The sequence below is a fragment of the Polyodon spathula genome, chromosome 9 (genome assembly GCF_017654505.1).
Source record: "Polyodon spathula isolate WHYD16114869_AA chromosome 9, ASM1765450v1, whole genome shotgun sequence".
Classification (NCBI taxonomy): Eukaryota; Metazoa; Chordata; class Actinopteri; order Acipenseriformes; family Polyodontidae; genus Polyodon; species Polyodon spathula.
In genome coordinates this window covers 14,015,189-14,032,321 of record NC_054542.1, presented here as the reverse complement: position 1 = coordinate 14,032,321, position 17,133 = coordinate 14,015,189, and the positions used below count along the sequence as shown (strand labels likewise).

At 37.3% G+C, this 17,133-nt stretch overlaps 1 protein-coding gene across 5 annotated transcripts in view; it reads right to left on the bottom strand.

The window, feature by feature from the left end:
* LOC121320419 (high affinity cationic amino acid transporter 1-like) overlaps positions 1–17,133 on the bottom strand; it is a 66,468-nt gene that overhangs the window by 29,989 nt on the left and 19,346 nt on the right. For 4 of the 5 annotated variants that reach the window (XR_005950841.1, XM_041258734.1, XM_041258733.1 and 1 more), the window contains 5 exons: positions 7,569–7,969; positions 4,022–4,180; positions 2,857–3,028; positions 2,622–2,755; positions 184–406 (listed from right to left, as the gene is read on the bottom strand). Coding sequence is in view for 4 of the 5 variants with exons in the window: in XM_041258734.1 (XP_041114668.1) it covers positions 184–406; positions 2,622–2,755; positions 2,857–3,028; positions 4,022–4,180; positions 7,569–7,969 (1,089 nt within the window). In the remaining variant the exon portion in view is untranslated. Of the gene's footprint in view, positions 1–183; positions 407–2,621; positions 2,756–2,856; positions 3,029–4,021; positions 4,181–7,568; positions 7,970–14,058; positions 14,121–17,133 lie in introns of those variants that run through there. The other variant, XM_041258736.1, reaches the window with a different exon arrangement.

Genomic DNA, 17,133 nt, shown 5'->3' with positions numbered 1-17,133 from the left:
TCTAGTTTTACTGGACTGGACTTTTCAGTATAATGATACTGTTACTAATGCTGACAAGGGGAAATAAAACATTTTTTAAAGCCGTGGTTATCAGCCTTGGTGCCTTTAAGTTCTAGAGCTACTTTTTGACATGTACAGTAAAAGTTGAATCAGTCAACAAGCACTATAGACAGGACATCTTACCTGGTTGAGAGGGCACACAGTGAACCAACAGCCACTGCGTATGTGGCTCCTTCCCAGCCCACATACTTGAAGGCAACAGGCAGGGGGCTGTTCTTATCTAGCATGTAGTAGGGCATCATTAATGTCAGGGCAGCCGATACACCAAAGTAGGCAACAAAGCAGATCAGGAGGGAGGCCACAATCCCAATCGGAATGGCTCTCTGGGGATTCTTTACTTCTTCTCCTAAATAACAAAATGGATACAAACAGGAGTTGGAGGATGAATAATTCATACAGGGTTATTAGGAGGAGGCCAAACGTAACCTGATATAACTGAAGGAACTCCACGAAAGCACCAGGAATAAGCAAAACCTATGGCCAGTTAGCATCTAAACAGGCAACAATATCCTCTGTGAAAGGGTCAACTTGTAAGGCAGTCTGTATTCACGTCAACATAAAATTTTTGCCTAATATCAATTATTATCAAAGACAAATCAAGCCAACTTCAAATAATATTTTACCAGGAAAGGACAGCAATTGTACAATGGCAGTTCATAAAAAAATAATACCATATAAAATAAATTAATCACCCAGTGGACTAATATGTGACAAAATGATACAATGGGCCAGACTTATAAAGGTCTTTACATCAAAGTGCAATTTGAACCATTTTATTGAAACCAAAATATAAAACTAGTTTTTGTTTAGTAAAATTAAGTTTTAGTCACGGTACCTTTCACAAAAACTGCACTTTTACAAAGAAGACCTTGATAAACCAGGATTTATGTAGCAAGTTCTCAGGATCAGTATTCCCAAGCAGCTGCAAATTCCACCTCCTGTGCAGCTGGCTAAGGAATGACAGGGGCGATATGCTCCTGTTATCGAAAACCTAGTGAGGGTGGGGTGCTGCCTAAATGCATTATAAAAAACGAAATGCCGACAACCAATCATTTACAAGAGATACATGAGGTATTGAATTTAGTCTATAAATACCACGGCATCCCTGTTTGTGATAAATGAAGACTAGGAAGATTATGATCTATGGTGTTTCGTCTAGCCAGTGGTGCTAACCTATTTTGAGGTGAACTTTCTTAAAATGAAACAGGTATACACAAAATATTTGAGTCAATGTTTACATGAAAATGTTAAAATAATATTTACATAGAAGTGTATGCACTTACATAGAAGTGTATGCATTTACACAGAAGTGTACGCATTTACATAGAAGTGTATTCATTTACATAGTATACGCTTCCAGGGTATCAGGAAACGCAAACATTGTTATGAAAGCCAAGTACCGATCATAAGGCTGGCAACAATGGAGTTGAAGCCATTCAATTCAGACATTGAATATTGTTTGTTGACCAATGCATGTATTGGACAGCATGGTATCCAAACTCCATAAAAAGGAGAAAAATAACAGTTTTAGACAAAGGCCTCTTACCATGCTAGACACTGGTAAACAGTGTCCAATTCAGCCTTTATATTTTCATTCTCTCCCCTTATAAAGTTGTCTTTTATGACAGTCTGAATTTTAAACATCATTCAATGCAGTTGTGGACGATTGTCTTAGTACAATGCTATCATCGGATGACAAACTGTCCCAAGACTGTTTTTGTTTATAAATTGGCAGCACTAATAAAATGTATATCCCCATTGACAGATGAGTTTAAAAGAGTCATTCGTTAATAAAAGATTGACAGATTAGTTATTACATTTTATCAACTGCTTTTCAACACCACTTAACTATATGATTAGTTTCCAGTTAATCAATGTTTTACAGAAGAATGTCTACACCACCTATTCTTCTCCAAGGAAATTCATGATATTCAGTTCAGAAGACATAATTTAAAATTAAGCAAAGGTTGAGCAATTCTGAACAGTAATTGATTAAAATACAGTGGTTAATCTAGCAACCTTTTAGACATATGAATTGATTTAAGTTCAACAATGAACGTGTACTGTATATATTGTTATTAGTGCAGTCAATTTGTAAAGAGATGCAGACAATATATAATCCACCATTGGCACTGGATGTCTGAAAATCACAAGTTATCAAAAATGACAAGTTTGTACAGGGATTTAGTTCAAAGCTGAAACAAAAAAGTCTTGAAAAAACAGACAGCATTGGAAATGCTTTATCAAATGACTGGCATGGGGTGGGCCATTGTTCAAGCTTCCATTTTAATAACTTCTTCGGACTTTTGATGCCATGTTATCCAATGCATGGATTGGTCTAGACAATATCCAATGGTAGCATTAGATGGTTAAATGTCTGTTGTTTTTTGATGGATTCTTTCCATCCAAAGCCAGCAACAGATACACTTGTTTTTATATTTTTAAAGACAGATAAATGTTGAAATAAGGGAAATACTTTGACCTCAAATTTCTGTTAATGCCATTTGTAATGTGGTGGTACTGCTGCTAAGCTGAAATGTCTCCAAAGGCCTAGTCCATACCTGTGGTAGCAATGCAGTCAAATCCCACAAAGGCATAAAAGCAGGTGGCTGCCCCCGAGAGGACTCCTGAAATGCCAAAGGGCATGAACCCCCCAGCTCCATACTTCCACGCCTTAGACTCTTCCTCTGTAAAACTGGACACAAAACAAATACACAAGCACAGTGCACAAATAAATACATACTCTTACTGTTTTGCTGGTGTATAATTAGTATTATTTATTATTATTATACGCACTTAAAAGATGAAATGTTGGTTCCATTGATCATTTCCTCTTCGTTCAACTGCCAGTTCTTTATAGTTCCCTTCACTAGCCCGGACACAACCACAAAAAGCAGAACCAGGACATTGATGCAGGTGAAGACTTTATTCACCATGGCAGACTCTTTCACACCGAAAGCTAAAAGCCCTGGAAGAGATGGTAAACCTACTGTTAAATCACTGATACTGGTTTGTAATTTCGTTTCTGATGGGAATTACTGAGACCCTGATATTGATGCGATACAGCTGTCCGAAATGCCATTGTATCAGCTATACACTACGTTAAAATGTTTAAGTATTCTTATTTAACTATATTCTGTATACAAACAACAAGGGAGTAAACTGACAAAAAAAAAAAAAAGCCCTGTGCTAGTTTGTGGTGAGAGTGAACTTGTTGCCTGTTTTATCCCTACAGTCTAAAAGCTTACTAAACATCTTGGTATCCACAAATAGATTGTCAGAATGTATAACTGCATATCTTAGTGATAAAAATTCGGGACTAATAAATCACAGGCACAATTGCCTAATCCCTTGCCTAGTCCAACGCGTATGTGATTTGCACACTAATTTGGGGAGGATAACACCATATACTCTTCCATTGTTAATACAGTATCTGTACAATATAGTCTACCTCAGAAATTAATGCAATCCAACAAAAATATATATTATGCAAATGTTATTCAATTAATATAAACATTAATACAAATACCATTGTTGCATCACTTTTTTCAAATGTAAACTGTATGCACTGCTGATAAGAGAAATGTGTATGGTGCAATGTATGGATGAATGTTACTGTAGCTCTTTTTGATTAGGATTATTTATTAAACTGCCATTTCTGAAAGAAATCCTGTAGCATTTGTTGAACAAATGTATTCATAATGTTGCAAAAAAAACAAAAAAAAAACTTTATTCTGCATGAATGAAAGGGTTAGCACAAAAAACAAACACATATAGAACAAATGTGATTCATTATCACATGCTTTGCTATAGTAAGGTAAAAGGGTTAACATAACCAGCAATTTCATCTCATACACAAACCTCTATCATCACTACTCGAGCTTACCAACAGACACCACACGACATTGCACTGGTAGGAGTCAAGATACTTCTGTGCAATAAATACTAATAACAATCTTACCTGTTAAAACAAGGATAATGACTACAGAAAAGATATCAGGGTAGTCTGCTAAGATTCCAGGGGCCTTCATTGGCATGTATACCCGGCAGAAGTGTTCAATGTGTTTGCCGATGAGCTCATCAAAGGTAGCACTCCACGCCCGAGCTACACTCGACGTACCTGTGGAAAGAGAAATGGAATACTCTCAAAAGTATTCATCCCCCCTTGGACTTTTCCACATTTTATTGTGTTACAACATGGAATCAAAATGGATTTAATTAGGTGTTTTTGCCACTAATCAACACATAAAAAGTCCAAAGTGTCAAAAAAACACAAAATCTCAAAGTGAAAAATAAAATCTACAAACTGTTCTAAATTACAAATATAAAACAGAAAATAATTGATTGCATAAGTATTCACCCCCTTGAGTCAATATTTGGTAGAGGCACCTTTGGCAGAAATTACAGCCATGAGTCTATTTGGATAAGTCTCTACCAGCTTTGCACATCTAGACATTGCTATTTTTGCCCATTCTTCTTTGCAAAATTGCTCAAGCTCCGTCAAGTTGGATGGGGACCTTTTGGTGAGCTCTTTCCACATATTCTCAATTGGATTGAGGTCTGGGCTTTGACTGGGCCACTCCAGGACATTGACCTTTTTGTTTTTAAGCCACTCCAGTGTGGCTTTGGCTGTATGTTTGGGGTCATTGTCCTGCTGGAAGATGAATCTTCTCCCAAGTCCCAGGTCTTTTGCAGACTTCAGCAGGTTTTCCTCCAGAATTTCTCTGTACTTTGCTGCATCCATTTCACCCTCTATCTTCACAAGCTTTCCAGGCCCTGACGCAGAGAAGCATCCCCATAGCATGATGCTGCCACCACCATGCTTCATGGTAGGGATGGTGTTCTCAGGATGATGTGGGGTGTTAGGTTTGCGCCAAACACAGGGCTTAGCGTTGATCTCAGAGTCTCCCACATGCCTTCTGGCAAACTATAGCTTAGATTTGATGTGAGTTTTTTTCAACAATGGCTTTCTTTTTGCCACTGTCCCATAAAGGCCAGTTCAGCGAAGCACCCAGGCTATTGTTGCCGTATATACAGTGCCTCCCAGCTCAGCCGTGGAAGACTGTAACTCCTTTAGAGTTGCCATAGGCCTCTTGGTGGCCTCCCGGACTAGTGCCCTTCTCACCCGGATACTCAGTTTTTGAGGACGGCCTGTTCTAGACAGATTCACAGTTGTGCCATATTCTCTCCATTTCTTAATAATGGACTTTACTGTGCTCCAGGGGATATTCATTGCCTTGGAAATGTTCTTATATTCTACCCGATTGGTGCTTTTGAAGAACCTTATTCCGGATTTGTTTTGAATGTTCTTTCACTTCAAGATGTAGTTTTTGTTAGGAAACCAACTGTGGGACCTCACAGAGACAGGTGTATTTAACCTGAAATCAATCAAACACCTTAATTGCACACAGGTGGACTTCATTCAACTAATTATGTGATTTCTAAAGCCACTGTATATGCAAGATGTTTAAATACAAATCTTTTTTTCTCCCATGCTCGGTTCCATCTTTTGTTGCATCCATTTGCAAGCAAGACTTACAGTAAAACCTGTAATGGTTTGAATTATGCAACTTTTCTTCTCTTTTCTTGTGTTGAAAAACTTTTGGATGCTTGCTTGTTTAAAACTTTAATTCAGAAATATCAGATTTTTTCAAGAACAATGCTGGACAGGTTCATTTGAATAATGGTGTACCAGCTGTAGTTAGAAAACTCTGCTGAGGCCACAGGCATACTCAGATCTTGAGTTTTATAAAGTCACCACAATTGCTTTTAAGTTTTTGTATTTTTTAGAAATGTGGACTTCTATGGAAAGGGGGGGTGAATGCTGGTCATAAGCAACCTTACATTCCTTTATAGAATTATAACTGTTTCATTACTGAACCCAGCCCTTGTGGTTGTATTGGCGCAGGTGAGGAACAGGGGGCAGCTTCAAAGACTTAAGCAGTATGCAGCAGTAGGGGCAGCCTGCCAGCCATTGCATCTCCTAATGAGTAAATGGGATATGCGTTCTTTTGTATTAGGGGGAGGAGATGTTCAGGGGTGTTTCTTGTAGGCTGTGCATTTTATGATTGAAACCTGTTCTATTTGTAGGAAGTGAGCAGTGGTCATGGTCTGAAATTCCTACTGACTTGTTTATCTCCAGCTACCCCATTACACTTTTGAGTATGTGGTGGGATACATTTAGGGAGATATGTTATGATATAGATGTGACCTGACGTATTATAAATATCCAGCAGTGTGGTTTTGAAAGATACGATAACAAAGTAAAGGACACATGAAAGCATTGAAATGCATTAAATCTTTGTGATCCTCAGTGGCCTAATTATTATTTTGTGTATTGTTTATTTTCTTACTATTTTTAAATTCTAATTCCAATAGGACTTTCAATAACAGGAGTCACAGTCTCTTAGAATCAGCCAAATGACTCACTAGTATTCCACAACCTACTGTTATGAAAAATAAGTAATGATTTTAACTACATTAATTGTGACAAAATTAATCATTCCACAATTAAGGTACTTTTGGATTTGGAAGTCCCCAGCTGAAGTTAACTTTATCTAGATGTTACTCATAAAACAGATAGATGTATTTAACACCTGCTGGTGTATTCTACAAGCAGAGATTTACTGATCTCATTACAATTAGTTAATACAATAAAACAGCAGAAAGAAGTCTGCCATAGACCAGCATTCTGAAAAAGACTCTTAATGGTTTAACCACTCTGATAATGTGTACAATCTTGTTGTGGTCTGTGACGAAAGAATTGAGAAAGTGATGGAATGAGCATGTGTCAGTATGAGAGGGGCTGGGGGTACATGGAGAAACACTAGTGGACTTCTAGATCTTCAACAAGGGCCAGTAATTTTAAAAGATAATGCCAAAAACCCAATGTTTACATATGTTTTAATTAGATTGGTAGATTTGTCATCGTGTTATGCTATATTCTGATTTCTGTGGACCACATTATAACCCTTTGCTGGGATACAGGATACATAAATGTGTATTGCAGCAGGTGATGATTACTATTAAACATGGCTTTGTTATTTCCATAGCCCCACACTCTCAGTGTAAAATCAATTTTAAAGTCAAGGAGCATTGTTATAGCAAGTTTTCATAACCAAGTAAACCATACATAGTAGCGTAGAATACATTATTTTTTATATCTGGTTCAGATAGTTTTGCTGCCATTACCCAAAAAATAGGTGATAAAATTCAGTTCTGAAAAATGCTCCAATAAAATCCAGGGATGGCTTATCCCAGTAGGGTACAGGTTGATCCAATCAACACCTAAGTCCGCTGAACAAGACTTTCCATTTACAATATTTTCATAATAATATTTACAGTATTGTGGTTTTAACAATAACGTAGTCCACCACAGATTTCTGTATAGGTGCACTGGCTCACATTCTTATGCAATACACACATATATGGAAATAAAGGTTTGAAATATGCCTGACATAATTTTCATTGTATGGAATTACATAGAAGCCTCCTCTGCACATACTCACCTATCACATAGGACAGAATCAGATTCCAGCCAGTGATGAAAGCCCAGAGTTCTCCGACAGTCACGTAGCTGTAGAGGTAGGCAGACCCAGTCCTTGGTACTCTAGCTCCAAACTCTGCATAGCAGAGGCCGGCTAGGACTGAGGCCAGGGCAGCAATCAGAAAGCACAGGACGATGGCAGGCCCTGCGTTCTCTCTGGCCACAGCTCCAGCTAGGACATAGACACCTGCTCCCAGGGTGCTGCCAACCCCAAGGGCGATGAGATCAAATGTGTTCAGGCATCTGGACAGGCGGCTCTCCTCAGCATTGCAGTCTACCACTTTGATGCGAAGGAGCTGTTTCCCAAAACTGAGAAGCGATTTACAGACCATGTTTCCAATGTCAGAATTCCCTTTTATAAACCTTAATTGAAACGAGAAAAAAAAAAGAAAAATCCATCAATGGGGTTTCTTTATATCTCTCTTCACCTGGTCTTGAACTTGCTTTGAGTTTACCTGGGGAATACCAACTGCCCGGAATTGAACAGATTTCCTAATTTTATTCAAATAATGTAATGGCCAACCTACACTCTCTCTGTACTGTATATTGGTGGGGCCACCTGTAATGGAACTTTAGGGTTCTCCAAAACTTTTTCCCATTGAGGGTCCAGGACTCTCAACTAAAAAAAAAAACTGAAGGTCCATGAGGAAATGTTGGGTGCCCCAACAGAGTCTTAATGTTATGGTAAACCCATTTTTTTATTTATTCAAGTTTTGACACTAAAAGCCACAAACAGAAAATCGAAAAAGGCATAGCAAAAGAATCCACAAAAATGCACAATTCCATAAAGATCAAAGGACAACTGACCATTCTACCCCAACCACCCCCCCCCCCCCCCACACCACGGGTGCCCACAAAGGAGACCAAATGCACCAGAAACTTGGAGAGCTTTTTACATTCAAAAAGCCATAGTGTTCGTATCACTAGCATTCCAAACGGTGGTTTGCTTGCCCAAACTAACTAATCGACTTATTGAATATCGTAAACTTTCGGCCAGGTCACTCTCTTGTGCTTCGACGATCGTTCACTAAGCTCTAGCAAAGTGGTAAGTAAAGTTCTGCTTTCGTTACATTTCTTAAAACTGCATCAATATAATTAATATCAAACTTAACTAAACATCAACATTTTTTAAAACATATTTAATACGGCTAGTAGTAGTGACATTTAAATGACCGCATTTTTTTCTCTTACTCTATAGCTATGGTCATTTGAAAAGAAAAAAAAAATGCCTGTACACTACGTCAGAAATATCATTAATTCTGCCCTGAACTGACAAGCAACCAGTAGACCCTTAAACTTAGCAGTATTGTATAGCTAAATGGACAGCAAAAAAAAATCCATTAAACTTCTGAGCCATTTATTTGTTAGCAGCTGCTAACATCTTTTAAACACAATTGTTTACGCTTTGGAAGCAATCGAAAAGAAAGCTTGAAATGGATTTCCCCAAAACAAACAACCGACACAGACGGTCATGTGAAAGGGGCGCAACTCAGTATATTAATATATATATATATATATTTTATATATATACCCCTGAACAATTCTCTCATATTACTGAATTACAAATGGTACATTTAAATTTAGTTGTGTTTGATATTTTATTTTTAAACACTGAAACTCAGAATCAATTATTGTAAAGTGACATTGGTTTTATGTTGGGAAATATTTTTAAGAAAAATAAAAAACTGAAATATCTTGCTTGCATAAGTATTCAACCCTTGTGCTGTGGAAGCTCCCAGTTTGCACCGATGAAAGAAATTGCCCTAACGAGGACACAATTACCTTACCATTGGCCTCCACCTGTGAACCATTAAAGTTGCTGTCACATTTTCTGGATAAAAACCCCACTGTTGAAGGATCATTGGTAAGGCTGTGAATCTGAAGGAAAATGAAGACCAAAGAGCATTCTACAGAAGTTACAGATAAAGTAATACAAATGCACAGATTAAGGAAAGGGTACAAAATAATATCCAAGTGTTTGGATATCCCAGTGAGCACAGTTGGATCAATAATCAGGAAGTGGAAGCTGCATCACAACACCACCCAGGCACTGCCAAGAAAAGGCCGTCCCTCAAAACTCAGCACTCAAACAAGAAGGAGACTTGTGAGAGAAGCCACAGAGAGGCTAACAATCACTTTGAAGGAGCTACAGAGTTCAGTGGCTGGGAGTGGAGTAATGGTGCACCAGTCAACCATATCAAGAGCTCTGCATAACACTGGCCTGTATGGGAGGGTGGCAAGAAAGGAGCTGTTACTCAAAAAGTACCATCTGAAAGCACGTCTGGAGTTTGCCAGAAAGCATGAGAGTGACCCAGCTGCGATGTGGGAAAAGGTTTTGTGGTCAGATGAGACCAAGATAGAGCTTTCTGGCCAAAACTCAAAGCGCTATGTGTGGCGCAAACCTAACACTGCCCATGCCTCAAGACACACCATCCCTACAGTGAAGTATGGTGGTGGCAGCATCATGCTGTGGGGATGCTTCTCATCAGCAGGGACTGGGCATCTTGTTACAATTGAAGGAAGAATGGATGGAGCAAAATACAGGAAAATACTGCAAGAGAATCTGCTTCAGTCTGCTAAAAAAAACTGAAGCTTGGGAGGAAATTCACCTTTCAGCAGGACAATGATCCCAAGCACAAGGCCAAAGCAACATTGGAGTGGCTCAAGAACAAAAAGGTGAATGTCCTACAGTGGCCCAGTCAAAGTCCTGATCTCAATCCCATTGAGAATCTGTGGCACTATTTGAAAATTGCGGTCCACAAGCGTTGTCCAACCAACCTGAACAACCTGGAGCAAATCTGCCAAGAAGAATGGGCCAAAATCACTCCGACACTGTGTGCAAAGCTGGTACATACTTACCCCAAAAGACTTAAAGCTGTTATTGCAGCGAAAGGTGGCTCTACCAAATATTAATGTGTGGGGGTTGAATACTTATGCAAGCAAGATATTGTTTTTTATTTTTCTTAAAAATATTTCCCAACTAAAACCAATGTCACCTTACAATAAGTGATTTTGAGTAAGTGTTTTAAAATAAAATATCAAACAGAACGAAATTTCAATGTACCATTTGTAATTAAGTAATATGAGAGAATTGGTCAGGGGTCTGAATACTTTTGCAAGGCACTGTGTATGTGTGTGTGTGTGTGTGTGTGTATATATATATATATATATATATATATATATATATATATATATATATATATATAATATAAAAATATAAATAAAGAGCATTATAGTTACAAATAAATTTACTTATTTAAATGGTAAACTAAAAAATAATTTTGCTATGACTATTATTGGAGATTTATTATTGGATTATTTATTGGAGATTATTATTGGAGATTTCAAACTGGTTTAGAGTTCTGAATTATCCTGTAGGGTAAGGGTTATGGATAAAATAGGTTTAAAATGATTAAATAATGACATATCCATGACAGAACATAATACATTTTCTTGGTGAATAATGCAGGAGACTACTGAACTGACATTATGCCAGATGTTGACACTTTTAGAAAGCCATCAAATAATGCATTTAATAAAAGAAAGGTTATTACGGTACTAAGAGTTTGTATCTGCATTCCTGTCTTTTCAAACATTATTTCACATGGTGGTGACAACCTTCCATAAATGAAGTAATTAAATGAAGACCAACTATTTTGTGTTTTGTTGTAATGTAAATATGATTTTTTTTAAATCTATAACAAAACATCTCAATTAATGATACATTTACTGTGGTTTAATTTTATTTAATAGGCTGTAATATGGTCAGGGATAATTAATTTAAGCAACAATATACTAAAAAGTCTGTGGACCAGTTCAAATCCCAGTTACCATTGGAGGCTGCAATTTTATAGATATATTGTTAATGTTAACTGGGCCAAATGTGGTTAATATGGCTACAAGCCGGTTGCTGCATTTGGGCCATCAATGGGCCAGTTGCACATGTATGTGCCAGATTAGGACCAAGAGTCTGCCAGATGTGCTTCATACGGCTCTAAGGCGGTTGCCGCATTTGGACTAACACATGTGGGCCAATATTGGCCCGGAGTGCATGAAGACACTGGACCAATACCAGCACCCAGATTTGGGCCAGTTTGGCAGCCAGATCTGGGCCAATGTCGGGCCAAAATAGTTTGGTTGTCTGGGCATAGTTTGTTTTACCTATAGGATGAAAGTTATTGACCTTTATTTAGATAGAAAAGTTATTGACTTACTTATTCAATGGCCTTTTGCTTAAATGGAGATCATACAGTAGTTGTGAGAATTCTTTGAACTTTTAAATGTCTCTGTTCCTGGTAGGTCACTTCTTATAGTATGTCTTAATGCACTGTATGTTTTTTCTTCATAATTGCAATATTTATTTACCTGAAGTTTTACAACTTTTCAAATTATATAATACAAGGTGAAACGATATGTCAGAACTACCAAAGGTTCTAGATGTATCCTGGATATCTAGCAACCAATGAAAATGGGTTCGGAATATACTGTAGATAACCAAAAATAAATGTAGAATGATCCCTGAAATCTATCAAAAATCTCCTTATAAAACAGTGTTTTATAAAGCTTGGTAAATCTGTCCCTATGCCTTCATATCCAGTGCAACTAATCCAACAGTTAATTAAAAACGCCTGGAAATCACCTCTCTAGCTTCTATTTTAATGCAGACTAAATAAAAAAAAGTTGCTGCTCTATCATGAGTTAAATTTACCTCCAGTAAAACAGGGCCTAAAACAGACCTCTCCATGAGGAGGTCACACACTTCAGAGCAAGTAATATTCCACATGTGATACTGTAGTGTTGCATCAGACTCTGTAAAAGACTGGATTGTGTTTATCAATGCAACAGTAAACACAGTTTATACAAATCAAGCATGTGCCTGCAGTAATATACACTAGTAGATATGTTATATGTATACAATGAACACATAAATATTGTACCTATTCATTCATTACAAAGTGAGAGCACAAATGCCAGCCCACCTGGGAGTAATTATTTTCAATGGCCTTTGTGATTCCTAACGTTTAATATGTTTTGTTATTTTATTGTTAATATATTGCAATATCTGAATACATTCAACTTGTGTTTGTGATACAGCACTTGACTTGCTTGTGACTGCTGCCATTTGTTTTGTCTTGCCATTGCCCCTAGTAAATGATGCTTTAATTTCAATGGGTACCCTCCTTGCTAAATAAACAAATACATATGTATGACAGATACAGTATGGACAGTATATAACAAAAAAAGCATAAAAGCCAGATATGAACAAGCATCAAAATTACCCAAAATATATTAAAAAAATTATAAAAAAAAGACGTGATAATACTAACGATTTGACTAAGCTTGTAAATATGTAAAGAGTGTAAAAGCGTTGTCTGGAAGAAAGAACTGAAGCACTGCTGAGTATACCTGGGAACAACCTTGCTATACGTGTAAATATTATCATTGGTTATTGTATCATGTTCAACATCATATTAACAATTGCATCATGTTGAGCTACTCTGTAGTGAATTTACTGTACTTTTCCTGCAACACAATACAGAAGTTGCAAAACATTTCAGAGGGAAAAAACTTTTTGTACACAACAACCCGGCAAAAATCTTACAAATTCAGTAAAAATAGAAAACACTCCCTTAAAACACATTACAAACTTCTAAAAGGAAAACATCATAACAATCAACAAGCATGTCCCTACAAAGTACATCTCTTCTGTTGTTTTTAAGGTTACTTGAATTAAAATTGCCGACATGATCTTCTTACTGTATTACCAATCTGCAATAAAAAAGAGGAGCACTACAAATTTCTGGGACTATCAGATAAATGAGTGAAAACAACAAAAAAACTAAACGCGTAACAAGTTAAAACCTTACAAAAATGTAAAAGAAAGGGATCTCAAACATGCTGATACACCATGCTTTATTCTGTATGACTAATTACCGCATTTGTTCAGAATTCAATCATAACGTCCTGCTCAAAATCGCAGTAGATCACGACAGGGCACACATTGGATGAGCAAACACTGTTTTCTGTTGCATCATGCTAACTTTCTAAGCAGTAATATCCAAGTATTGTAATTACAAAAAAAATGACTTGATGATACATATCAAAAACATGTGAATACAATGTTTAGCCTACTGTCTAAATTAGTCCAATAAAGTATCAAATACAAAATCAGGACTATATTTGTAAATCAAGTGCAATCAAAGTTAAAACAATCCGAACCTGGAGAAAAATAAACTACTACTGCGCAACTATGACTATTGAATTATCTAAATAAAGCAATCAAATAGGGCTGACCTAAACTTAATTAATCACCTTTGCATGTTTAACTCTAAGACCCTAATAAAAGTAAATTGCATGGAAACACAAAACCATGGAATACAAAAAAAACAATGGAATCAAAAGTACCAAGTTTCCACTGAACCAAGGAGTATATTGGCCACTTGCATACTTACAAAAAAAATGCAGCTCTTCACGTACAGTAAGAGACACCAAAGCGTGTTCAGCAGTAATGAGAGACCACTACAGAGAATGTGTGCTACACCCCTACAAATAGCAAATTACTGCATCACATGTCGCAGGCATAGCAGCTGCTTAAGCTGTCACAGTCATTGCAGCAGTTATGCCCGCCCCCAGAGCCCTCTTACTGTTTGATATGGGGGTCACTCACTTCTCCACGAACAAGTCCTTGAGCAAAACACTTATTAGTCAACACACTGGAAGTCGCATTTGAAGCAGCTTTTCAGTTTGTTTTTACCAGTGCATCTACATAAAGGTCACTCATGTATCATTACTCTATACATACAGTACATTTGGTTCTTTTGTTTTGTTCCCACTAATACTAAATAAAGACAAGCCTGCATGCTCAACCACCTGTACTAAACAGCTGTTACAAGCCAGTACATTTCAGATGGAAGTGGTTGACAGAGGCACCTTGAATGAACAGCCACATGATGTTCTGTTGGTGAAGGTTCATTGAATTTCACTATAAATGGGTCCTACTTAAAAAAAAAAAAAAAGAAGAAAAAAAGAGATCATCAAATGACAATTTTTGTCAACTTCATAAACCTGCCAAAAGGTTTAATTTTACATTTAAAAACATTGTACTTGTTTGACTCAAACGTGTAATTTACGCCAGGAAAGGTATTAAACAATTAACAGGAATTGTTAAACACCCTTGTTTGACTGCATTTGTACATTTTCACTGTAGCGCTACTACAAAGATAAAAGCAGTCTAGCAACGATTCTTCACACAGCATATCTGTAAAGGGCAAAAAGGAAGTAAAGTAAATCTTTAACTGTCAAACAAAGTGGAGGACTATTTAGAGTCTGCATCCATTTTCTAAAACACAGATCCACCTTTAGAAAAGCAGATACACTATGTTACTACTAATTGCATGGTTCAGTTTAACAGTTTTATTAACAATTAACAAGAATATGGTTTAAGTCAGGGGTATTATACCAAATCTATCAAGCAATGGGGAAAAGAGCCGTTTGCATCTTGTACAATTATAATGTTTACACATACAAAAATACAAAAAAAAAAAAAAAAACTAACCACTCATATATAGTGGCTGTTAGGGTGAGTATCTTTTTTTATATGTTCACAAGAAAACATGCTAGAGTATCTTAATTGAAGCTTTACATGCAGTGGACATAAATAACTGAATCCTATGATAAAATGGAACTGCCCTATACAGAAATGTGCTACTCGCTAGACACATTGGTCAAGTCTTTCACTGAAATGAAGAAAGGTGGACATTAAAAATTCATATTATAAAATAAAATTAGGCGCAAACAACTTGAGTGTTTATGACACCTTTAACTAACTGTACTACTCAGTTCTTCAGTTCTAGTTTTATTAAATTAACTTGGCATTGGAGTTTTTGTCGTGGGTATAATATAATGGTAATGTCTTGCTAGAGTGAATGATTTGTAAACATGAAATGGATATGTGAAAGAACTGTACCATCCCTTGATTAAAACAATGTGGTAGTAAAACTGTTCATTTCTACTAGACACCATCTCACTGAATTTTTTGAGGGAACCATAAATTACTGCAAATGTACCAATTAAGAAGACAAGTTAAAGACAGTGCAGTCTGTATCACTGATATGGCCTGTGACAGGAAATGACGTTGCGGTGACGTCAGGCCAGAGGCCGGAAGAATAACACACAGGTACTGCAGTTGCAAAAAGACGCAGCACGCGCCGTTTATTAAACACAAAAAATATTTAAACAAAAATAAACTTGCTCACAGAGCACAAAAGAAAAGGCTGAAACAAAAATAAATCTCGAAAAGGTACTGGTCAGGATGGTCACAGACTTCACTGACACAGTAAAGGCTAATGCTCATGCTCATGCTACTGCTCATGCTCTCGCTCCAAATAGTCCCGCAATCCTCCTCTACACTCTCTTGCTTGCCGCATTTATGTCCTCAGCCGGGGGATTAACCAGCTATCAATTATCTCATTATCCACCAGCTGCATTCTGCACGCGTTTTCATTCACTGGCAGATACAAGCTGCCAAACCTCGTCTCTGCCAGAACACATATACCCACACACACACATGCAGCCACGCCATCTAAAACAATAACAAAACCATTCTAAAAATAAACAAAACAATACATTCAAACAGCAGGGCTTTCCTACAGCCCTGCTACATGGCCATAAAAACAATGTGGCAGCCAAACAGTTATTTTCATTGGACAACACCGGGTAATAGAACCTTGTGTGCCAAACATGAACCCTTTGCAGTCCTATGTCGGACCAGGTCTGGCATTGCAATTTTCCCTTTCCAGTCCAAAAAGACGTCAAGCACAGATCTCTAGTCGATTTTTCTCTGGAACAATGCTGAGAAAACCGAGTGAGACCGAAAAGAAAAGGGGCAGATCTGAGCAATACACAGAGGCCCTGCACCACAGACCTAACATGGACGTAAAAAAACAAGACAGCTGCTTCCGCATCCAGCGCTCAAAGAATATCACAGGCATTTGCAGGGCTTTTAAAGATGTTATAGTAACAAAATAATGACTTGGATCGCATTTTTGAGGATTTATCATTATACCCTACTATGAAGAGGTATGCGATAAATACAGCAAACAAGGGTTGGGGCTTGGCTACAGATGCAGTAGTGAGTGTCCTGTTGATATGCGGTGCCTTTTAAACCTGTTTAAATGTGAAAAAAATACTTTTAAAACAGTGCAGTGTGTGAAAATAAACTGGAACCAAAAGGCGCCCAATAAATGGACCGCTGGCAACAACTCAAAGTTTATTGTTTCTATTCAGCAGAAACTTCAAAAAGTCACATGACCTTGGTAGCCATATTAGATCTGAGGTCATTGCTCCCAACACATTTAGCAGGTAGGCTTTAGATAACCCTGCAAATGTGAAGTCACTAGTGGTGCGTATCTTTGGGTTTACAATGAGACAATACAGTGATATCAATCATTTCTTTTTTCATTAAGATAAAAAACAAAATTATCCCACAATTTTGACTGAAACTTTTTGTATAAGTTTCTTTGTTTTCG